General features: G+C 43.2%; 1 protein-coding gene across 1 annotated transcript in view; it reads right to left on the reverse strand.

Moving 5' to 3' along the window:
• Positions 1 to 2,908: 2,908 nt before the first annotated feature.
• SLC6A1 (solute carrier family 6 member 1) overlaps positions 2,909 to 23,985 on the reverse strand; it is a 59,432-nt gene continuing 38,355 nt past the window's right edge. The window contains exons 2-15 of the mRNA XM_086845544.1: positions 21,275 to 21,679; positions 19,673 to 19,804; positions 18,206 to 18,306; positions 16,690 to 16,799; positions 16,446 to 16,578; positions 15,029 to 15,163; positions 14,808 to 14,911; positions 14,385 to 14,509; positions 12,317 to 12,429; positions 10,191 to 10,322; positions 9,091 to 9,193; positions 7,994 to 8,094; positions 6,424 to 6,591; positions 2,909 to 4,501 (exon numbers count right to left, since the gene is read on the reverse strand). Of these exons, the coding sequence (XP_086701670.1) occupies positions 4,397 to 4,501; positions 6,424 to 6,591; positions 7,994 to 8,094; positions 9,091 to 9,193; positions 10,191 to 10,322; positions 12,317 to 12,429; positions 14,385 to 14,509; positions 14,808 to 14,911; positions 15,029 to 15,163; positions 16,446 to 16,578; positions 16,690 to 16,799; positions 18,206 to 18,306; positions 19,673 to 19,804; positions 21,275 to 21,509 (1,797 nt within the window). The 5' untranslated portion in view covers positions 21,510 to 21,679 and the 3' untranslated portion in view covers positions 2,909 to 4,396. The remainder of the gene's footprint in view (positions 4,502 to 6,423; positions 6,592 to 7,993; positions 8,095 to 9,090; positions 9,194 to 10,190; positions 10,323 to 12,316; positions 12,430 to 14,384; positions 14,510 to 14,807; positions 14,912 to 15,028; positions 15,164 to 16,445; positions 16,579 to 16,689; positions 16,800 to 18,205; positions 18,307 to 19,672; positions 19,805 to 21,274; positions 21,680 to 23,985) is intronic.

The raw sequence follows: 23,985 nt of genomic DNA on the forward strand, positions 1-23,985 counted from the left end.
TTCCCAATATCCCACCTATCCCTGCCCTCTGTCAGTGTGAAGCCATTCCCTGTGTCCTGTCCCTCCAGGTTCTTGTAAATGGGCTAAAAATTCCCGCCCCACCAAGCCATACATTTTAAAAGTAATGACAAATCCTGAAGGAAAGTGCCGGTGTGGTGTGTGGTCAGAAGGAAGGACAAACCACAACAATACAACTCTAAAAGTTAACAGGATTTCTGTGAAAACAGGAAATTTTCCCATTCCCCATCAATTGTCAGCAGGAAAGAGTGATGTACTTATTGACTGGCCTCAAACTGTAAAGGCAGGAATGAGAAGTGGCAATACTTGGATCAGCTTCTTAAGAATACCGAGCTCTGTGGAGGGATGAATATTTTGTTTCACTTTACCCCATATACGTTTTAATTTTTTTTTTTAATTTTTTGTTTGTTTGTTTGTTTTACTTTTTTTAACTTCACAGGAAGAAGAGAAGAAGTAGTTTAGATTGCAGGGGGAAAAATGTATATGGATAAATCCCTTCCTCCCGCCTCGTTTTTTGTTGGGTTTGTTTTAACCACCCTGAGCAGGGCAAGAAGCAGGGAAAGAAGAGCGAGGAGGAGCAAAAAGAGCCTTTAGGATGCAAAAGCTGGTGCTTTCCTTGCTCAGCAGTGGAAGTGGGTGACTGTGGTGCTTTGGCAGAGTCAGGCAGGGGCTGGCAGCTGCTGCAGCTCTGAGCTGATCCCTCCAGGTTGCTGGCAGTGAGGATCTGGCCATGCCGCTCCCTCGCCGTGGGATCACCCTGCCTTTGGGTTCAGCCCTCGAGACCCAGCCAGCAGTGGGGGCTGAGAGGCTCTAACAGTGAATTGTAATGCTATTGTGGCCTGAGCGGAACAAAACAGAAATAATCAGGCTTAAAACAAACCGAAAAAACCCCCAAAAGCAACACAGTGTTATTTTAGAATAACAGCACATGTAGCTGAACTAATACTCCTGACGAGCAAGGACATGGATTTCTCCCAGGGCATCCTGCAGTCCTGTAGGGGAGAAGTGACCTTATTTGCATTTTTCTTGTTGAATCGCTGTTGGGATTTCTGCAGCGCGGCAAGAGCAAATTCCTCCAGGAGAACATGGAAATATCACAGCGCTAACGCAATATCCTCCAAGTAGCTTCCTGCCCCTGCTGCCCCCCTGCCCTCCCAACACCCCCAGCCACCAATGACAGCCCTCAGCCTCTTCCTTTCCCATTTCCCTCTCATTTCCCTCGGCATCCCCAAAATTGCTGCTTCCCCTTTTCCAGAACAATCTGGTCCCTCGTGGCCGCGCCCTCGCCGTGCGCGCCTCCCGAAGGTCAGCACTTGGCCCTTGCAGTCTGTCATCCCAGACGCCTCCCTCAGGAGCCTTTTCCATTCTAATCAGGTCCTCTAAATTGCTCAGCCTCTTCCCCAGCATGAAGTCCTGCTCCAGTTTTGCAGGCAGATAATTAAATCCCGAGCCCAGGAGCGGCGTTGCAGCTGCGCCGCGACTTCTTCTCCGCGTCTTCTTCTCCGCATCTTCTTCTCAACGTCTTCTTCTCCGCGACTTCCCACCCTGCCAGGGCAGCCAAGACAGGAACACGGAGCTCTCGCAGCCACGGATCATCTGCCTGTGGAGTATCCAGCACTGGTTTCAAAACCAGGGAGGTGCTGCAGCTCTCACCCCAAAGCAGCAGCAGAAGAAATGCACCCGAGGAACCGTCCAAAACATTCCAAAATCCGCTTTTGCTTTTTCTTCTCCCAGAGCTGGCTCTGCCATCTTCCCGCTGGAGAATTAAAGCAGCAGGATGCCAGGAAGGGCCATTAACTGTCACCTCTTAAGCTCCCTGTATAATGTATGCACATACTAATTACATGGTAGGAATAGCATGGATTAATTATACACATCACAAGTGGCATACAGCGTTTTGGTATTTAAAGGATATTTCTATATAAATGACACACTTGGAACTCGAAAATAGCACAGATTGGGTTTGTCCAATGAAAGACTGAAAAATTCTGAATTTAATGTATAATATAACCTTTATTCTTTTTCCTCTAAACTCTTGGAAACTTACATAACAATCGTGCTTTAATTATGACACCGTTTATAGACATTTAAAATGCATCTTAATTTATAAATATTTTACATTTGGTCCATAGAACAGGTTGCAATTTACTAAATAATACTGTACTCTTTTAAACAGGCTCTGTATATATTTTTGAATATGTATATATTACATATATATTTTTTATATAGAGATAGATTTGCTTGGTGTTGGATATTTCCTTATTGCAAAAAGCATATATGATCATACAATAATCTTTCTTTTCCAGGGCAAGTACTACAAAAAAGATACAGCTATTCACAGTTTACACACAGTAGTTCTACAACACTAGTTTGTGCTATGTGATAACGTTTGTACAGCTTTTTGCTAAAGAGCAGGTCTGTCAAACATCTGTCATAATTGTTTACAATCAAACATTAAATACTGCATTTTTCTTAGAACAACATGGGACTCGGTTACATTAAACAATAAAGAGAAAGTTGGAGTTTTTATCCTTAGTCTAATGAAACTCACAAGGATGACGTATCGGGTGTGATGTCTGTGCAGGATGGAGGGGTTCCTCTAAATCCCAAAGACTTACAGGACGTTTGCATCTCAGCTATGGCCGTTTAGGATGGAGCTTAGATCTCGTAGTATTTTACATTTGACCTAGGTATGAAACAGTTTAGAACCTACCCCACGTACTCTGAGAGTTTAGGATGTAGTTTGAAATACAAGTGTATTATATATATATATATTATTTCTACATAATGTGCTCGACATTCTGAGAATAATACCTTATTGCAAGAACATGTTTGTCACCTTCAGACGAGAACAACGAAAAACCCAACATTCACAGGTAACATGTTTTTTTTTTTTGTTTTTTGTTTTTTTCCACGTAGTAGTTCTACATAAATTGTGCTATCTAACATTGTACGGTGCACAAAAAAGTTTGCTGAAGAGCATGTTTTCATTGCACAGTTCTGTCACAGTCATTTACAATCAAACATCACCCTCCCAAAAAAAAAAAAAAAAAAAAAAAAAAAAAAAGGAATAAAAAGGAAAAAAAAAAAGAAAGCCTCCGTGCCTGCTGTCTTATAGCTGCCAAACGAGAAATGCCAGCTGGGGCTCCCGCTGCATTCCCCACGCAGGGAAAACTTCCAGGGGCTGGCCGAGCTCTCTGGCCATGTGGCAAACGCAGGACAGAGCCCGGAGCGGGATTGCATCGGGATCAAAGAGCTCTCCCTCGTGCCCTCAGCACCACCCAGCCCCTGGAAATGGAAATCCCACTGCTCTCAAAGTGCTGACCATGCTGAGTTTGTGATTGGGAACTGGAAAAGTTCTCTAGCAGGTTCAATCGAGCCCTAAATTGGAGCTTACAAGGAGAAGCTTCGATCTTTCAGCCGTTGTTTTGGTTTCTATCTTGGTGGCAATGCAATAATAGTAGAGTGGTAACAGCATGATAAAAGCTCAGGGAGTCCGAGCTTGGATGGCAAATACTTTGTATTTTACTCCTGGGAATCTTTAAGAGCTCTTGGCTATTACTTCGCTAAAAAAGTTAAAAGTCGTATTCATGACTCTGACATTGATTCACAAAGATATCTTCTTTTTATAAGAAGCAAGATAGTTTTTTTTAAAGAAATTTATGACCTTGCTTGAAAGTCACCCTGAAAGGCTGAGCACAGCCAGTGTGTTTGGGTTGGGCTGCTCTGCCACAGACAACTCAATTTTTGCACTAGGAATGTTTATAAAGGCTGTGCCTGCTGTTAATTGAAGGAAGAGTCTCTTCCCCCCTCAAATGGCCTCAGCTGGAACAAATTTTAAGGGCAGACTTTTGCACTGGAAATCACTTGTTTACAAAATACCCCATTCTTTTTGTACAAAACAACACCAAACTTAATTTTACTCCTGCAAAGTCAGAAATAACAGTCTTGGGATTCAGCGGTAAGAAATAGTGATCAACTACTAAAAATCAGCAGCACAAAACTTCAAATAGTCGTGCTAAAAGGTAGATTAAAAAGGTCTTGGCACATCAATTTACAAATTCCAAAGTATGCAACTATCATTGTGAAAGGATAAAAACATTAACAGTCTGTGGATTGCTGGAGAACACAAAAACACTGTCAAACATCTGAGCTCGCGACGGCTGGATCGAACCCACGGCGATTCCCTCGGAGTGGAGATGACCTTGTTGCATTTTTTTTTTTTTGCTTTTTTTTTTTTAACATGTATTTTTAAATTTTTTTTTTTTTTTTGCCACTAGAGGTAGGTAATTATATTCTCAGACGTGAATTTGTGGTCATATTCAACCATATTTTTTGTTTTTCTGGAGGAGGAGCGGTACTTGGACGAGAGAGGGTTTTAGATGTAGGCTTCTTTGTTGGCAGAGTTGCTCTGTTGGGCCTGGTCTGGCCCATTCTCAGGGTGGGTGATGTCTTCACTTGGCTGAATCATCACTTGGATGCGCTGTTCAAAGGACAACAATAAATGTGAGGCAGCCAAAAAACTCTTTCCAACATTACTCTTTTTTTTTTTTTTTAAATATTTAAAGACAATTCTTTACAACTGTCCATCTTCCCAGGGACCAGCAGCGAGGCATTTCCACTAAACAGAATCCCAGCTCTGTCCTGACCGTGTCAGGAGGAGCTGAAAAGCCCCATGCCAAGAGCTGGATGCCAACCAGGAGCTTTCCTGGGGAGAAGAAGAGAGAAGAGGCTCTGCTGTGAGCCCATGATCCAGCACAGGGGCTGCAGTGGGCAGCAGGGCTGGACACCAGAGGGGTGGGCATCTCCCCAGGAGAGCTGAGAGCTCCTCCAAGGATAAAACAGGTCAAACACACTTGTATTTTAGAGTGGTTTATTCCTATCCTCTCTTTCCTCGTCCTTTTGTCCTCTCTGTTCCTTCAGCTGCTCTGCCCAGCTTGGGTTTTATATCCCAAAAGAAATCCCAGAGAGGCTCCTCAGAGCCTCTCTCTGCTGCAGGCTCCTCCCATCATTTAATAATCATTTGTCAGTGCTTTCAAAAATGAGACCTTAATCCACAACAAGGCTGAGATGAAGAACTTTTACCATGGTCTCACAGCAGCTGTATTTTAGGGCAACACTTCTCCTTTTGCACCTGAAAGTATCTGTAAGACCAAGGGAAATCTATCCAAAATGTAGGAGCTGAGAACAGGCAGGGGGTGAAACAAAAAAAAAAATCAAAACCCAAATTTTTTTTTGTTTTTCTGCAGACTTCTTTGAAGCCTCACTGAGTCCTTCAAAATTTGCTGAAGACAAATATTTGGATCAAGATCTGAGCATTTCATGAGGCATCACTCGTCAATTCTCCTTAAGATCATCCAGCCCTTTGCAAAGATGGCTCTGTCAGCTGATTTTAGAATATTCCAGAAGTTCTGACAAATTCTTTTTGACAGTCTTTGGTTCCCACAATTACAGAGTGTTTCAGTACTTGGGCTGGAGAACTTTCTGTGATGTGCAGGAGGAGCTGGAGAGGGAAAACTGAGGATCCACCCAGATGAAAAAAATGAGGTGTGGTGGTTGTGGGCGGCTCCTGAAGAGTGTGTGGGGCACTAACTGGGGTCAGTAATTCCCACTCCTTTAGCAGCACATCTCTGAGGACCTCAGAACTGACTGAAATAGAGACTGACTGAAACTAAAACTGACTGAAACTAAAACTGACGGAAACTAAAACTGACTGAAACAAAAACCGGCTGAAAACCCCCCTGACTCTCTTCTATGACAAGTGTTCCCTCCTTTTAAAAACCAGGATGAGCAAGGGAGAGGCTGAGAGCAATGAGAATAAAGCCCCTAATGTTCTTGACGAAGTGACCACTCACAGAAATCCCTTAAATAAAGGCTGAAGGGAATTGCTCCCAAGATATTCCACGTCCTCTCTCCCAGCTGCAGCAGAGCAGGGCAGGTGGGACCCAGAGCAGGTGACATGCAGGAGCTGCAGCCTTGGGGGCCATCAGGGAGATGCAGAGCAGGGTCACTGAGCAGACTCATGCAATCCCAGAGCAGTGTGGATTAGTCCCTGACTTTGATCCCAGCTCCCCTGAGCATCCCCTGCCTCCATCCGTGGCCGCGCGTCTCGCATCAATCAGGACAAATTTCCATATTTTGCCGAGTGCTGCTGTGTTTTCTAGGTGTGAGGAGCTGGAATGCCAAGTGTCTGCAGCTGCCAGAGCAGAGATAAGGAGCCCGTGGAAGGTGGGGAATTGTGTTCAGCAACAGATGGCTCAGACACTTCTGTTGTCTTTTGGCTGGCGCTTTCACGGGTTTTTAGCTCAAAGCAGAACAGCCGAGGGGGGAGTGGATGACAGAAAAGAGGTGCCCAGCAATCTTTGATTGCACAGGTCCCATGGGGGTCGGGACAGGCTGACTTACCTGTTTTAGGGAGCCTTTCAGGGTTAGGAACATGTATGCCATGTAGCCAGGTATCAGCACCATAGAGGACAGGGCCATGAACCAGCCGACCCCCTGGCCCCATTTTGGGAACACGTAACTCCCCATGGTCAGTGGGGTCATCTGCACGGCGCTGAAGATGAACACTCCCTGAAAAAGCACAAGGGAGGGTTTGGGGTGAGATTCCCAGAGCCCTCTGGCTTCAGGAGTCTTTCCAGGGCTTCCCAAGTCGCCCTTTACCAAAGCGAATGTTTCACCCTGACGTTGTATTTTCACATCTAAACCTGCACCTCAGACACTGCAGGTGAGCTGCTGGTACCAGTAAAGTCCTTGGATGACCTGCCCAGAGCCAGAGGGAAGGGGGCTGCTGGGGAAAACAGGGATCCTGGGAATACCTGTGGACATGGTGCTATTGAGCAGCAGCACCCAGGCCTTGCTTTTGGGATGGTCTCCAATGATGCCCTGCAGATATTTGAGGTATTCCATAGGATATTCCCAGGAAAAACTCCTGTCCTGGCCTGTCTCAAATGTCTCAACCAGCCAGGAAATCCTGCTGAAGTGACCCAGGAGAGAGGGGAGCTCGTTCTGATGCCAGGCTGAGCCCTGTGCAGGACAGATTCCCAGAGGAGGATGCAGAGGCAGATTTTTATCCCTGCTCTGAGCTGGGCAGCACATTCTGCTGAGGACTTGGCAAACCTGGCCAGACTTACAATGCTGGGCATCTTCCTCCTGTGCCACTGAAATAAAGTGTATTTCTTAAGCCTTCCTCAAGGGTTGTTTTTTTAGAAGAATCTGCCTCAATCTGGGAAGGGACGACGTGGGGAACCCTCAAGGTGAACACATTTCTGTGTCTCTTTATTTGCTCATGTGTAATAGTGGCTGCTTGATTAGTTTGTTCCACTGCACCTTTTCAGTGTGTGTGCAGTAAATTTACATTTCCTTGCTTGTTACTTCACAAGGCACTGAATGGGATTAACTGGGGAAAGTTTAGAATTGGGCAAAGGCCTGTCCTGTGGTTCCCAGTACAGATTCCTTGCAGAGTTTGCCAGAAAACCCACAGCAACGTAGCATAAAATGATTAATGTACGCCACAGAATCCCAGGGGGGAAGAACACAAGTTTAGAACCCTGCTCTGTCACCTGAAGTGCCTGTGGAGGAATTCAGTTTACAGAATGTCGGTGTTTTTGTGTATGTGGAAAATTTAGATTTTAGATTGCTAAATTCTATTTTAGAACAAACAAAACAAAAAACAAACAAACAAATAAAAAAAAAAAAATCAAAATTTGTTCCTTACAGTTTTCTAACTCTGCCAATCAACCTCTTGAGCATTTCCAGAGGTCTAATAAAAATCCTGGCTTCTCTTTTTGGGGCACAAGCTTCCTCTAATGACACTGCTTTTTGCTTATTGCCTTCAAGGGGATTGCTCAAACCCTTAAAAAAGGAGTGAGGACAGAACTGATTTGAACCTGAGGGGGTGGAAATGACAAGGCTGCAGCACCCAGGCCCCCTCATTTACACCCTTTCCACCAGAGAATAAAAGTTTGTTCCTTACTGCCACGATGATAGGAGTGAAAAAGGACCAGCAGAGCTTCCACCAGATGCAGGGTCTGTATCCCACCATCTCTTGGATGTTGTCATAAAATCTATTAACACCTGGATATGGAAATAAGAAACAGCACAGAAATGTATCAGGTGGTGGATTTGACTGGAAGCTCAGCGGTTCTGGGAGACTTGTCATAAATTATGGTTGTATTTGGAAGCTCTACAAAGACCTCAAGACAACTTTTCTGCTGTCTGGATGGCAAAAAAAAAACCTGTGTAAGCTCAAAAGCACCAAAAATCTTCCCAAAGCTGTGTCTGTCACCTGTCTGTGGCTTTGATTTCCTCATGGGCAGAGCCTGGAGCTGATCATTCCCAGCCCTGGATGGACCATCCACTAAGCTCCTTGTTGGGTCCCTTCTATCTCAGAACATTCTGTGATTTCTGGGATAATTTTTCCATTTGCTGGCTTCCCCAGCAGCGCCTCTCCCCTGTCAAATGCTGTTCCATCCTCTCAGTCCCACTGAAATCCAGCAGGAAGACTCCAGTTCTCCAGCTCTGGAGCAGCTGGAGTGCCTCAGTGGTGATGGGAGCGGCTGCTCAGAGGAGCTGACACAGCTCTGAGGTCAAAAATACTCTGTGGCAATATCCCACAGATCCATTAATCCTCAGAGCCAGAGACTGCCAGTCCAGGCTTCTGGACATTTCAAGGTGATTATTCCCCAACTGACCAAGGAGCCTGGCTCACTGCAGGACCCTGGAATGAGAGGATTTCTGTAAAAATGAAATATTACCAATCCCCAGAGCCCTGAGGCAATATGTGCCCAGCACCTCTGAAGATCCAGGCTTCTGAGGGAGTGGGCCAGGAGGAGAGATGAAATATCACCTTTTTAATAATCCCAAAACACTTCCCCTCTCCCAGGGCTCTAGGAAGGGTGTTTAAAAGGCAGCAGCACCCTCCTCAAGCCAGCTTTGAATTATATCCACAGAAACTGAGGCCACTTTCAGTTCCACCCCCAGCACAGGAACATTCAACCTCAGGTCAGAGGATGAATTATCCTCAGGGATAATGTGCAAGGCTTAGGGGAAAAGTCCAAACAGGCTGTTTACCATAGCACCAGGATATCGAGATGCACTCAAAGAATACAAGGAACAAGAGGCTCATTCCACTGGCAGAGTAGTAGTCAAAAAGCTTAAACACGTAGATTCCACCCTAAAACAGAAAAGAAAGTATTAAACAAGGCCTCCAGCTTCAAAATGTAAGACAGAAACAGTGGTGGATAGGTTAGGGGCCTATTAATGTAAATTAAGCAGGTTAAGTTCTTTAAAGGCTTGAGGTCAGTCCTGGCCAAGTTAAGATTGCTGCTGTTTAAACTGAAAAGTTTAATTTTGCTTTTTTTGCTCTTTGATAATTTAATCTTAATTTAATCATTAATCATTTCCCTCAAATAATTTGCAAAGTCAACATCTCCACCTGCCACTTTTTAGACTGTAAGAGTGTGGGGATGTGCATTGTGGTCTCCCCTGAGCCCTGCAGGGGACATCCAGGTGATGCCTTTTGGGGCTGCCTAAAAACAGAGGCCAGACAGAATTAAGGGAATAAAAAGCAGTTCCTATTTATTGAAGGGTCTCCAGGTACATTTTGGGCTGCACCCAAAAATGGCCAGTGGGTCCCAGGTCTGACACTTTTCTAAGCTGGCTCCATTTGCACATTGGGGGTTCATCTCCCAATTGCAGCTGCAGGGAATGAAGCCATTTAGGGCAGCTTTGCTGCCCCCAAGTCCCTTTTGTTTCCATCTCTCAGGCCTGGGGCAGTGAGGTGTCCTTGATTGCAGGCCTGGGGAGGAATTGCTGTGTCTGAGCAGGATGGGGAAGCAGCAGCTGAGCCTGCACATGGAGTTTGGAGTCAGGCACTAAAGAACTGCAGCACTGCAAATGGATGGAAAATACAAAATCTAAACATATAAAAGCTCAAATCCTAAGATAAAATAAATAATCCTGATACACTGAAAAAAAATAAAAGATAAAGAAAAGCATCAAAGCTAAAACCCTAAAGCATCACAGGGACCACAGGGCGTTCTACACTTAAACCCCCAAAATCCTGAGCAGCTCCAATCCCTGACAATGCAGTGGCTGGCAGCGACTCCTGGCTGGGCTGGGGAAGGGAATTGTCCCAGCTGGAGCTGGTGGCAGCCCCAGCCCTGCAGTACCTGAGTGATGTTGGACAGCCCTATCACGTAGGACACGATGCACACCACGGCGATGAAGAGCTCGCGGCGGTTGCGCAGCAGCTTGGGGAACTCGTCCACCAGGGCTGTGATGAAGCCCTCCACGGTGCAGAACTGCAAGGGAAAGGGGACAGCAAACACAGTCCAGAGCCCTGCCACGGCAGGACGGGGGTCTGGGGAGCAGCTGGTCATTGGGCCCTTCCCTGGCCTTAGGCTGCGGCTGTCCAACGAGAAGTGAAAATTCACTTGACTGCAGTGGAAGCTCTGCCCCTGAATATTTTTGTTTCTGTCTAAAGAGATCTGTGCAAAAAGATTTCCAGCTGGAGGAACACTCAGAAGTCTCAGCCATGAGCTGTTGCTTTCGCTCTGTGAACAGAAACTGCTCTTTTTTTGTAATAAAGGTGATAGACCTAGATTTGATCTCTCAATCCTACAAAATGAACTTCTTTTTATGTGATTTACTCACATACAAGAAATCCAACACACAGAGAAAGTCTAACCACATTGGTGCTTGGTGCAGAAAGATTCCCATACGATTCTCACATGGAATAAATCAAATATTCTTTGTATCCCCAGAAAACATTTTTTGGTGAGGCTGTGTCCTCCAAATGGAAATCAGGATACACTCCAGGATCCTTCTGTGTGTATATATTCAGATAAATGTTATCATTAAGGTGGTTGAAATAGTGAAACCCAGAAGGTAAGTAAAGTTTTATTAATTTTCAGCAGAGCAAGTCAAATTCAACCAATGGTTAACAGCTCCTGTAAATTACAGTGTCTGAAATGTTTCAGTGACAGACACAAAATACAGAAAGCATGACAGCCTGTAGATATATAATCTTTTTAATAATATTAGACCACCATCCTCAGCTGTTTGTTGCCTAGAGACAAGTGCTTTCAAGAATATTTTTGACCCAATTAATTTCACAGCAGTTTCCCCCCCCAGACTGAGCAATGGGTTTTAATGTCAAGCCTGGAGCTCGCCGAGAAACAAAGAAAGAGAAAGTGTAAATTCTCAACTTTCTTTCATCTCCCAGGATAAAATGCCCTCTTGGTCCTTTTGTGTCCACAGGCTGAAGTCAGCCTGGATTTATAGAAAATGATGGATTTTCTCTCCTGAAAGACTGGCACAGTGCTAAGGCAGTAAATCCCACATTCCTTTACATGCTGGGAGGGCTGTGCTAGGAACTGGGTTTGCAAGTAAATTAACACATCTGCCTTGGACTGCTCTCATGAAAGTGATCCAACAGTTCAGCAGCCAGGGGGGCTTCCCTGACCAAACTCTCCAAGAATTCCTTGAAAAAGAAGGCAGGGTGCTCTCCTGAGTGCTGCCAGTGGGGCTGTTCTCTGAATTAAGAGTCAGCACTGATTAACCAAAGGTTTTGTTGGACATAGTTATTCCTAAAGGGTTTTCTCTTGTGCTGTGTGCTTCTTTATTTATGTCACAATCAACATTTCTAATGATTCCATGTCTTAATTATTTAATAGTTTTATCTAGACAGAGAATATCTTGGGTTTGCAAAACCCCAGGGTTGAGCCTCCTCATTCATTTCCAGTTGTCAGATATCACCCAGAGCTTGGGTGAGGCCTGAACCAATAAATTTGTGATCCTTTCCCTTGGGAAGTGATTTCAGACCACAACAAAATACAGAATATCCTCAGTAAGGATCCCATTGCCCACAGAATTAACCCCTGATATTAAAATGAAATGTGTGCTGCATTTTTCTCTCCAGTGGTGAGTTCTGGAGCTGCCCTCCAGAAATACCTGTGGCATCTAAATCTTGTAAAACATATCCCAGTGTCTCCTACACAGCTGAACATTGCACAGGTATTTTTAACATTATGATTTAACAGGGAATGTTTCAAAGGTAAGCTCCTTTTTGGCTGCAGAATAAATTTTCTGCCCAGTTTTCCTGTGCTTCCAACAGCTCGTGAAAGAACAAAAGTGTTTAAGCGTTGTTTTTTTTATTCAGTTTTTTCTCAGTGCCTCCCATTCTTTATCTGATTATCCCAGGGACCATCCTGCCCCAGTGGAGAGCACAGGGAGAGCCCAGCCTGGTCCCACCCAGAGAAATGTGCATTTTCATTGGCTTCCACCCCAGTTTTACCTGGCTGTCAATGCCCAGCATGAGCAGCATGGAGAAGAAGAGTATCGCCCACAAAGGGGAGATGGGCAACTGCGTCACTGCCTCGGGGTAAGCCAGAAACGCCAGCCCAGGGCCTGGGGGAGGAACAGGACACAAAACATCAGCAGGGAGGGCTGGGGCTAGGGTTCTCTGCTCCTGCTGAGCTTGTTTTGGGTGGCTCTGGACGCAGCACCTGAGCAGGGATCTCAGCTGTTCGGTGTCCGCTGAGCACGAGGGCACTGCAAGCACCTGCTCTTTAAAATTAGCCAGCCAACACAAAGAGAAAAACCAACCAAAAACAACACCCCCAAACCCCCCCAAAGCCAACCAACCAGAGTACTGAATGCACTTCAGGAGCTGCTCCTGAGAGACCCCTTGGCACAGCCAAGGCAGGGATGTTATCCTTGGCTAGGGTTAGATCTTCAGGCACTGCTCAACTCTCTCTCCCCTCAAGCAGTTTTTGACAGCTGCAATCTCCTGCTTTGTACCATTCAGAAGAGAAACAGAGACAGCTCAGAAATGGAGAAGACACTTCCCAGCATTTCCAGTATTCCCATTTGCTCTTCCATTCCATTCACTCTCTCTCAAAATACACATTTTAATAAACTCTGTAGATGTGGACAACCAAAATTTTCATTTTTTCTTCTTGCTAACTGCTGATGTGCTGGAAGGAGAATATAAACTCCTATTTAAAAGAATTTTTTTTTGTTCTCAAGGCACAGCTGGACGTCAGGGTCAGAGGGAAAACTAGCAAATTTAATAAACACAGAAACAAAGCTCATGTGCTTCACCTAGGGAGTGTCTCTGGTTTTTCAGTTTCCATTAAAAGTCTGTCAGTGATAAGGGCTTGGTGACAGCTCCCAAACCAGTGGAGCAAGGGTGGCATCAACACCTGGATTGTCAAAGTCTAATGAGAATTTTGAAGGAATTAATTGCTAACAAGAGCAGATACGATTGGAAAGCAGTTCAGAAAGCATTCCAAATAGCAGTGCTGAAAGGAAAATAAACTTCAGATAAATATGTTAATTTTACTCTGTTTTGCATTCCACAGCAATGCAGCTACACCTTTTAATAATATTGTTTTATAAGGCTGTATAAAAGATGGCAAAACAACCTCTGGTAAAATCTGGCACCAGCCTCTGAGCTTACTAGGAGAAATAGAAGCTTTAATTAAAGGGTCAAATTTTCAAATATCCTTTGCAATTAGTGGTCATGGGCATCTTTCAGAGGTCTGTTAACAAATGTACTTAACATGACGTGAAAATATTGTCGTGCTTGCAGGTGTAGCCTTTATATAACTCTGTCTGTATCAAAGACATAATTCCAAAAAGCTTATTTCACACCCCACTGCCTTTCCAGAGCAGCTTTTAATAACAGTGCCTGCCATCATCACTTTGCACCTAATCTCTTTGTATGTGTAATTTACTGAAGGTTATTTTTGAGGCTTAAATTCTCTCCTTTTCTACCTAAGGAGGTATTTCAGTGGGCTGTGTTTGCTAATACAGTCATCCAGATTTTGTCCACCAGTGAGCTCCAACGGAGCTTTGAGTGATGAGATCCCTCCCTGTGGCCAGAGCTGCTAAGTGAGTATCTGGTGCACCAGCTGGGTTAGGGCAGCCATCTGCTCTGCTGCTTTAAGCTCTTTCAGCTGGAAGACAGACAAGGAACTGCAAGGAATAGCAGAATCCTCCCATGGACATCTCCCTGCCCTAAATAAAATGTCTCTCTTGATACAGAATCACATGAGATAGGTGTAGGTCTGAGCAGGTGAGAAATGGATCTGCCTCGAAGGGTTTAACCTCAAGAAATGGGAAAAAGAATTAAAACCCAACTGAAGAGGGAAATATTAGCTTTAAAGCCACCCCATAGTGACCAGCATTCCTCCTGCTCTGCCTGGAGTGGGATGGGACAGCGCTTTTCCTTCTGCCATCGGGACACTGAAGGGCCAGGGAGCCGAGGAACTCTGAGGAGGGATTTTGAGCAGTTGCAGGAACAACCTGCAAGCAAAAAAATTACTGATGCACAGCTTAGAGGAAAAGATATGGGGTACCTGATGCTGCAACGTCTGCAATCGGCCTCTTTGTGACATTGGCCATGAATCCCACGATGGAGAAGATGACAAAGCCAGCAAACATGCTCGTGCATGAGTTTATGCAGCACACTATGATGGAGTCCCTGAAACAAAGGGAAAAGGGGCTTTAAGCAGCAGGGAAGGGAAATGTTCATCCTTTTTAGTTTGCTTTTTTTTTTTTTTTTTGTCCTGTGGAAAGATTTCTTGATTTAGGATTTCACAGTTTGGGTTCCATTTCATGCTGAGGAAGTCTCTCCCACTGTTACACATCTCACCCCCAGCCAGCCAGAACAGTTAATACTCAATACTAAACTTTAATTCAATTATCTGTACACAGAGACAGAGCTCAGCTCCAGCTGAGACAGGCAAGTGCCACTGCAATATGTGCAGTCATCTGCTCACCTGTAAACATTATTGTGGAAAGGGTTGTAACTTCCAAGGGCAATCAGTGAACCAAGACCCAAACCGTAGGAGAAGAAAATCTGTGTGGCAGCATCCAGCCAAACCTGATTGCAGGAAACAATTTTTTTAAAAATCTGTTTCTGCACTTGAGGAGCAGGTCATATGTCTGAAAGGGGAACAGTGAGGAGTGAAACTTTTGTTTACCAGGATGGAATATTTACCTCAGAGTCTGAAAGCTTACTGAAGTTGGGAGTTATATAGAATAAAATGCCTTCCTTTGCTCCAGGCAGTGTTACACCACGGAAGAACAAGATAAGCAGCATAACATAGGGATAAGTAGCAGAGAAATATACCACCTGATGTGAAGAAACAAGACAGTGTAAATGTGCAAGGAACAATGATCAGAAGTATTTGCTCCCTGAAAATGCCCTAGCAGCAGCTGAGGGTGGCTTGTAAAACTGAGGCATTTTTCAACGAAAAAAGCTTGGGAAGTGCCTACAGCAAAATTCCCTGAACTTCCCCAGGTCTAAAGGCAGGTGGCTGTTGACTACTTTTTCTGCAAAGAGAACAGATTGGACTAGGATATTTTCACACACTCTTTTTGGTATTTAACACAAGGAAATCCCAAAAGCACCAGGATCATGGCACCAGACTCCTGCTCGTAAAACATCTGGCACTTTATTTTCCCCACTTTCTCCTCCTCTCTATTACAGGCTCCTACTTTCTTGCCTTTTCAGAGGTCCTATAGAAAAACCCTTTCTGAAGTTAGACTCAGCCCTCTTTTTGCCCTCTTTGTGATTTGGAGACAGGAGAAAGAGAATGGCTTGCTCTGAGCTCAGCTAAGCCCAGTTCCAGTTTCAGGTGGGTCACAGTTATAACCCCTTGTCAAAAGCTAACAATCCATTCCTTCAGTGGGAAGAAATCCCAGTCCTCTGCACCACACCTGAGGTCTTCTAACCCAACCCTTCCCTTCAGCTGACACTAAACCCCATTGCTGCAGCTTTTTGTTTCCCTAGGATTTCTTCTGACAGGGAAAGGCATGAGCCAATGCCAGATGTTGCTGCCCTTTCATTCAGCAAGGTCTCTCAATAGCATAATTTCCTTTAATTGATTAATAAATCCTAATTTCCACTCACAGCCAGGCAGACCCCAGGAAGCACAGCGTGAAATCCTGTGAAAGCACCTCAAATGTTTCTCACAGACACGAAGTGGTGAGCAGCTCTTCCCAACACTCCCTTACATCTCCAGCTCCAGCAAGAGCACAATTCATATATGTGTATATAAAATAAATGCACAGTTCTTGCTGAAACCAAACCACTTCATCCTCCCTCTACTGCTATCCCAACCAGCTGGAATATCCATCTCAGGAGCAAGCAGGAATAATTTTAGCTGATTTTTTTACCTGGCCAAGAGGCCTGTAAGTGAAGCATCTAAGGCTGTGCTCTGAGCTAGCTACAGAGGAGCCAGCTCTTTCAAGAACACAGGGCTGTACCAATCCAAGAAAACACAAATTAAATACTTCACAGAGCTCAGATAGCCACACTTCCCCCTGGGCCTCTTACCTCAAGAATTTTCAGACTATTTGAGCAAAATGGACATTTTTATTTGAAAGGCATTTACGGTACTCTTTAATCTTACCTTTCCAGTCCAGCCTACCCCCTTCCAGATACAAAAATACACCAGAATCCAGGCAATTGCCAGGGTGATTGCCAGCGGCCATCGGATTTGCCCCGGCTTTTCCAAGCCATCGGTCATTTGGTGCATGTTGCGTCTGGAACGAGCCAACAGAACGGGGCGCTTGGCAAAGAGCTCACAGGATAAAAGAGGAAGGACAGCAAGGTGATCCTTGCACGGGAAGGGGAGAGGGAAATGCTGAGCTTACTCCCAGAACTCCACCACGGCACTTGTCATGTTGGTGGTGTTGGCTAAGGTGTAGTTGGAGAAGCAGCGGTCGGTGTTCCAGGGGTTCTCACAGTGCTTCCAAGGAAGGGTCTGGCCAAGGAAGAGAACCAAAAAATCCTCAATTCAAACACTTTTTAAGCAAGGATTACCTCAAGTATCTCTTTCTTTGCTAGAACTGACAGCTGAGTGCAGAACTAAAGCACCTGGAGCTCTGCAGACATTGATCTCCCCGGGGTGAAAGTTATTTAAATTCCTATCAGTTGTGGGAGGCAGGTGTGGAAATATTCCTTTTTTTTTCCTTTAACACAGCAGCCCAAATGCTCTGGATTCAATACACTCACCATGAGAGTATACTGAAACAACAGAAAGGACCTCCTGGAGGTCCTGGTACCTCTTGTTGAACAAGAGATAATTAAAGTTGTGATGGTTATTGATCAGAGAGTTTCATTTTCCCCTCAGGTCAGGGGATAGCTAGAAAAAGGTAAAATTTTTATTTGTTGCGTGCACGTTCTGCATGTGTCCATCCCATCTTTCAGAAGTTCTGAGGAGCAGAACCTGTTTCTCATGGTATCCATTAGAATGAGCCTCATTTACATATAATTTACAGGTCCTTCTGATGGCAACTGTTGGAAAATCCTCTCACAGAACTGCTGTATCAGGGCACTGCGTGCTTTATACACAAGGATAAGAGGCTTCAAGGGAATTAGAAGTCAATATTCATTTAACATGGGCCACAAGAAACACTTCCAGACTCTGCCTGACCTTTCACATCAATAACAATTCTGAGGACAACAAAGCAGAAATGGTCATGTCACTCCCAGACAGTAATTTATGCAAATTTGGTCAAGGCAAAATTCTTTAAAGCCAAGAACAAGCAAGCATGAGCAAAATTTATAGAAGAGACAATTGAACAATGATGCATTAATTATATACAACTTATGTAAGAATGCTTCCTCAGATGGCCAAACCCCACAAATCAGACAAGACTTACTCAGCTGATGAATCACCCTTGAGGGGGAAAAAAAGGCAGCTAAAAATAAAGTAAACAGGAAAGAAAACAAAGCAAAAATAACAACAATGAATGGAAGTTCAGAGTTAATCAAATCACAGACCTTCCATTCCATGGGGGTTTCTTTAATAAACCCCTCAATCATTAAACCACATTGCAATGATACTGTTTCCCAGAGAACTCATGTTTGTGTGGCCGCTTCTGGAGAAATCAAATAATTGATTGTACACTAGAATTTTTCTTGGGGGTGTGAATGGCCTGTAAGCTCAGTTTTCTGTTCTAAATTTCTTGTGGAGAAAAAAAAAATTAAAAGATATTTTTACAAAATAGGGTTTTTTTTTTCAGTAAGGATGGATTATCCTACAGATTTCTGTGCATGCTGTGTTAACCTCACACATCTACACTGAAGCAGATTAGTGATATATCCATATTTTACTTGGCTTTACATCCAAGAAACAATTCCCCATCCCCTCTGACACACACTTACAGTGGTAAAGGAATTATACAGGTAGTATATGGCCCAGGAAATAATCACAATGTAGTAAATATTTAGCCAAAAGGACAGGACTGCAGCAGCCAGTCCCACACCTGTAAGGAGAACAAAGAGAAATGAAACAAGGGAACTTTTAATTGCAGAGCTGCAGCTGGGGGCACACACATCACACGGGGCAGGCACAGCTGGGGAAATGTTGCACGAGGGAGAATTTCAGAAGAGCCATTACACAGAGGTCATGATTTGGCTGGTGGCTCAGCCATCCATGGGGTCACTGCCAGCCTTCAGCTCTGCGTGCTGCAGTCCCACCTGCTGCTGCTGAGAGCTGCCTGGCATCTTTTACTCCCAGGAAAAAAGAGCTAAATCAGCTCATTCTCTGCAACAGCAGCCCCACAGGACCTGGTGGCAGATGCACACACACTGAGAGCGTGTTCCAAGGCATTTAGGACATGGATCAGAGTGCCTGGTGCTCAGCACAGGGCTGCTGGCACGTCAGAGCAGAGAAATGCCAGGGTTCCACCATGAGGACGTCTTCTGCTCCACATGGACACTCCAGGGCTGCTCTAAACTATTCAGGACAGCTGTTCCATGACCCTGAGCAGGAGGAAGTGCTCACAATAAACGGGATAATGCCAAACAAGGCTGTACCAGCCCCTGCCAACAGCAGCAACTCCAGCAAAAACACTTCTCTGTGAGAAACAATTTCATCTCTCGGCGTTTCCCCAGCGCAGAAATCTCCCAGGGCAAAATTCAATCTCAACAAACTTTCAGCTCACCCTGTGCTAATTGTCAGTCCTACTGTGTGAGGTAATTTATAACACCACGTGCAGCTCTGCTGGGCCACAACTCAGCTCAGGAGCTCGGAAGTGTCAAAGGATTTGGGATTAGGAGGGTGAAAGGCATCGTTTGAGAGGCTTGTGGGTCTGTGCAGAACCGGGATTAAAACCCTGGCGTTCTGGCAATCAAACCTCAAACTCAAGGTCGAAGTGTGGAGTGAGCTTGTCTTAAGGAATTCAGCATGAAATTGCCAAATTTTGAATTTCAGTTAAAAAAAACCCCAGGTGATGCCAATCTCTGTGAGCTCAGAAGAATTTACTGAAGTTTACCAAATTGCTGTGAACAGTTCCAAACTGCTCAGAAAACTACTGCTGGATATGCTGTTTGTAACAGTCTATATGCATTTCTACAAAAATAAAAAACAAAAAAACCCAGAGTTTTGAAGTTTAAAAATAAGTTTGCTGCAATTCTAATGTGTAAATCTTTCTATTTTCAATGGTAAACAAAATAGAGCCCAGCACCGTTTCAAAATCATCAGTTACACCTCAGAAAATCGGTGCTTTCTCTAGAAAAATCATGGTTTAAATATAAATGAAAGGCACCAAGAAACTTCCTTGCCCTGGCACTTTGTGAAACTTCTGCAATCTGGAAACAAATGAGAAATAATTGGAATCTGTACTGTACCTTTGAACATTGGAGCAAGCTTCCACACTCCAAGGCCTCCTATAGATGTGTACTGACCTAGGGAGCACTCCAAAAGGAACAGGGGCACTCCAGCAAAAATTAAAGTAAGGAAATAAGGGATCAGGAATGCACCTAAAAAGAAATTCCAAAAAAAGTCAGTTATAGTGGGAAAAAACACAACTGAATCTCCATTTTCCATCCCTTTCACGTATGAAAAGAAACCCACGGGGTTTTTTCTTTCCTCTCAGGTGTAACTTTTGAAAAATGTCAGTAGAAACCACACGTGCACTTCTGAACCAGCAAAAATAAAGGGAGAAACATAACTCCCCATCGTTTAAATTCTTTCTGTTGAAGTAAAAAGCTGAAATCCAGAAGCCTGTGGGCTTTGTTGCCTTCACCTCTCACAGACAGCACAAAGACTTTAACCAGCCCTGGCTTCTTTCCAGCCTTTTATGGGGAGCTCAGAGTCAGCTGCAAACCCCATGAAATCCTCTCAAAAGTCAGCCCAAAAGAGAGGGATCTGCAGGGTTGGGTTGAGGGCAACGAGCTTTAGTTCTGCTCTGATATTTTATCATCTTTTAAGAGCAACTGGCAGCTAGGAGTTAGAATAAAATTCAGAGCAGAGCTCGAAGGAGAGCTCCACACTCCAAAATGGCTCTGAACTTCCAGGAAAAGTGGAAAGCAATAAAATCCCAAAAACAAAAGCAAACACAAAAACCAAGCCAAAATAACAACAACAACAAAACCCAAAAAACCCCAAACAAAACAAAAAACCCCAAAAATCTCTCAAACAAACCAAACAAAAAACCCACAAAAACCCCTAAAGCAACCAAAAAAATCAAATCCCAAAACAGCACAGCAAACAACCAAAAAAACCAAAAGATAAACCAAACCAAAACAACTAAAAATCCCCAAAAAACCAAAAAAACCAAACCAAAACAACAAAACTCCAAAAACCCAGAACAAAACAAACCACCCCAAAAAACCCTCAAAATCTCTGAAAGCAAATAAAAACCAAACCAAAATAACAACTAAAAAACCCAAAAGACCCAAAACAAACCAAAAAACTCAAAACAGAAAACCAAAACAACAACAAAACCCCAAAAACCCAGAACAAAACAAACCAACCCCCAAAAACCTCAAAATCTCTGACAGCAAACAAAAACCAAACCAAAATCACAACTAAAAAACCCAAAAGACCCAAAACAAACAAAAAAAAACCAAAACAAAAAACCAGAACAACAAAAAACCCCCAAAACCCCAGAACAAAACAAATCAACCCAAAAAACCCTCAAAATCTCTGACAGCAAACAAAAACCAAACCAAAATCACAACTAAAAAACCCAAAAGACCCAAAACAAAGCAAAAATAGTCAAAAAAACCCCACTAAAACACCACACCAAACAATCAAAAAGCCAAAAATCCCAACCCCACCCCCCAATAAACCATCCAGCCAACCAAAAAACACCACCCAAAACCCGCAATTCCCCCAAAAAACCTACAAAAAATCCCCAACTGAAATAATCTACATGTCTGAAAAATCTGTTGAAGCCAGGGTTTGATTTGTTGGTAATTTAGTGGCGACTCCTAAGCACAACGTACCTCCACCGTTCTTGCCGCACAGGTACGGAAATCTCCACACATTCCCTAAGCCAATGGCATAACCTACACAGGACATAAGAAAGTCAAATTTCCCTTTCCAAGTGTCTCGGTCTGGAAGGTCCGTCTTCTTCTTCTGCACTTTTACTACCAAGGTTTTGGGCTTGTCGTTGGTGATGGAGGCGTCGACCTCGGTGGAGATCTGTCCGTCCGCCACTTTGGTGCCGTTGGTGGCCATGTCTCTGGGCTTGGCTGGCGAGGCTCTGGCGGCGGCCGGGCGGGAGATTTCAGCACCAGTCCACGTGGACAGCAGCTTTGCGGCTCGTGGCGATCCACCCGGGAGCGACGGCGTGGGCAGGGACGGCGCGGGGAGCCGGGACACGGAGCCTCAGCGCGCTCCGGAGCCACCTGCGCGACACGGGGACACCTCAGACACCCACAGCCACCGAGGGCTGGGCTCTGCCCTAGGGGATCGCTCTGCACTCAAATGGAAGCACGGCAGGATCCCTACAAGACAAGCTCTAAGATCCACCGATTATCGTTTTTCCTGTAGATCTCCTATGAGTCTACAGGAAGAATTTAAAAAAAAAATAATCAAGGAATAGCAGTTGCCACCATTAACAGTGGATTTAGAGTGCTCACAATTAACCAAAACAATCTCCAAGACCCACTTGTTATATTTTGTCCTATAGACCTCCTCTGAGTCTACAGAGAAAAGAATTTTAAAAAAAAACCAAACCCAAGGAATAGCAGTTGCCTCCTTTAATAGTGGATTAATACTGAATTATTGAATTTAATAGTATTAAATTTAATTTTAAATTTAATTAATTATTAAATTTAATTAAATTGTTGAATTTAATAGTAAATTTAGAATGTTCTCTATTAGCCAAAACAATCTCTGAGACCCACTGATGATATTTCTCTTACGAGCCTAAAGATAGAATTAAAAACAAACAATAATCAAGGAATAGCAGTCGTCACCATTAACAGTGGATTTAGAGTGCTCACAATTAACCAAAATAATCTCCAAGACCCACTTGTTATATTTGGTCCTATAGACCTCCTCTGAGTCTACAGAGAAAAGAATTTAAAAAAAAAACAAACCCAAGGAATAGGAGTTGCCACCTTTAATAGTGGATTAATACTGAATTATTGAATTTAATAGTAAATTTAGAATGTTCTCTATTAGCCAAAACAATCTCTGAGACCCACTGATGATATTTCTCTTACGAGCCTAAAGATAGAATTAAAAACAAACAATAATCAAGGAATAGCAGTCACCACCATTAACAGTGGATTTAGAGTGCTCACAATTAACCAAAATAATCTCCAAGATCCACTTGTTATATGTTATCTTATAGACCTCCTTTGAATCTACAGAGAAAAGAATTTTAAAGCAAAACAAACCCAAGGAATAGCAGTTGCCACCTTTCATAGTGGATTAATACTGAATTATTGAATTTAATAGTGTTAAATTAAATTTTAAATTTAATTAATTATTAAATTAAATTAAATTGTTGAATTTAATAGTAAATTTAGAATGTTCTCTATTAGCCAAAACAATCTCTGAGACCCACTGATGATATTTCTCTTACGAGCCTAAAGATAGAATTAAAAACAAACAATAATCAAGAAATAGCAGTCACCACCATTAACAGTGGATTTCGAGTGCTCACTATTAACCAAAACAATCTCCAAGACCCACTTGTTATATTTTATCTTATAGACCTCCTTTGAATCTACAGAGAAAAGAATTTTAAAAAAACCAAACCCAAGCAGTTGCCACCTTTAACAATTTAGAATATTCATGATTAATCCAAAACAATCTCTGAGACCCACTGATTATATTTCATCCCCATAGATCACTTACTAGTCTACAGAAATAATTTTTAAAAAATAAAAAAAATAAAATCAAGAAATAGCAGTTGCCACCTTTCATAGTGGGTTAACAGTAAACTTTAAAAGTTCACTATTAATCCAAAATAATCTCCAAGACCCACATGTTATATTTTGTCCTATAGATCTCCTGTGAGGCTACAGAAGAAAGAATTAACAAAAACACCCAAGGAATAGCAGTTGCCACCTTTAATAGTGGACTAATACTGAATTTAGAACGTTCACAATTAATCCAAAACAATCTCCAAGAACCACTTGTTATATTTTGTCCCTATGAATTTCTTATGGGTCTACAGAAAGAACTTTAAAAGCATTAAAAAGTAGCTCTTGCCACCTTTAATAGTGGGTTAACAGTAAATTTTAAGAGTTCACTATTAATCCAAAACAATCTCCAAGGCGCACTGATGATATTTTGTCCCTGTAGATCACTTAAAAGTCTACAGAAAGAACTCAAAAAACATTTCAATCAATAGCAGTTAATTGTGGATTAATAGTGAATTTAGAATGCTCACTATTAACCAAAACAATCTCCAAGACCCACTTATTAAAATTTTTCCTATAGATCTCTTACGAGTCTAGAGAAAAAAAATTTAATAAATCAAGTAACAGCATTTGCCACCTTTAATAATGGATTACTGGTGAATTTAGAAGGCTCAGTATTAATCCAAAACAATCTCCAAGACCACTTATTATCTGTTTTCCCTATAGATCTCTTAAGAGTCTACACAAAAAAGCATTCAAGAAATACCAAGTAATAGCATATGCCACCTTTGAGAGTGGATTAATACTAAATTCAGAATGTTTGCTATTAACCTAAA

The sequence above is a fragment of the Cyanistes caeruleus genome, chromosome 11 (genome assembly GCF_971803275.1).
Source record: "Cyanistes caeruleus chromosome 11, bCyaCae1.hap1.1, whole genome shotgun sequence".
NCBI classification, from domain to species: Eukaryota; Metazoa; Chordata; class Aves; order Passeriformes; family Paridae; genus Cyanistes; species Cyanistes caeruleus.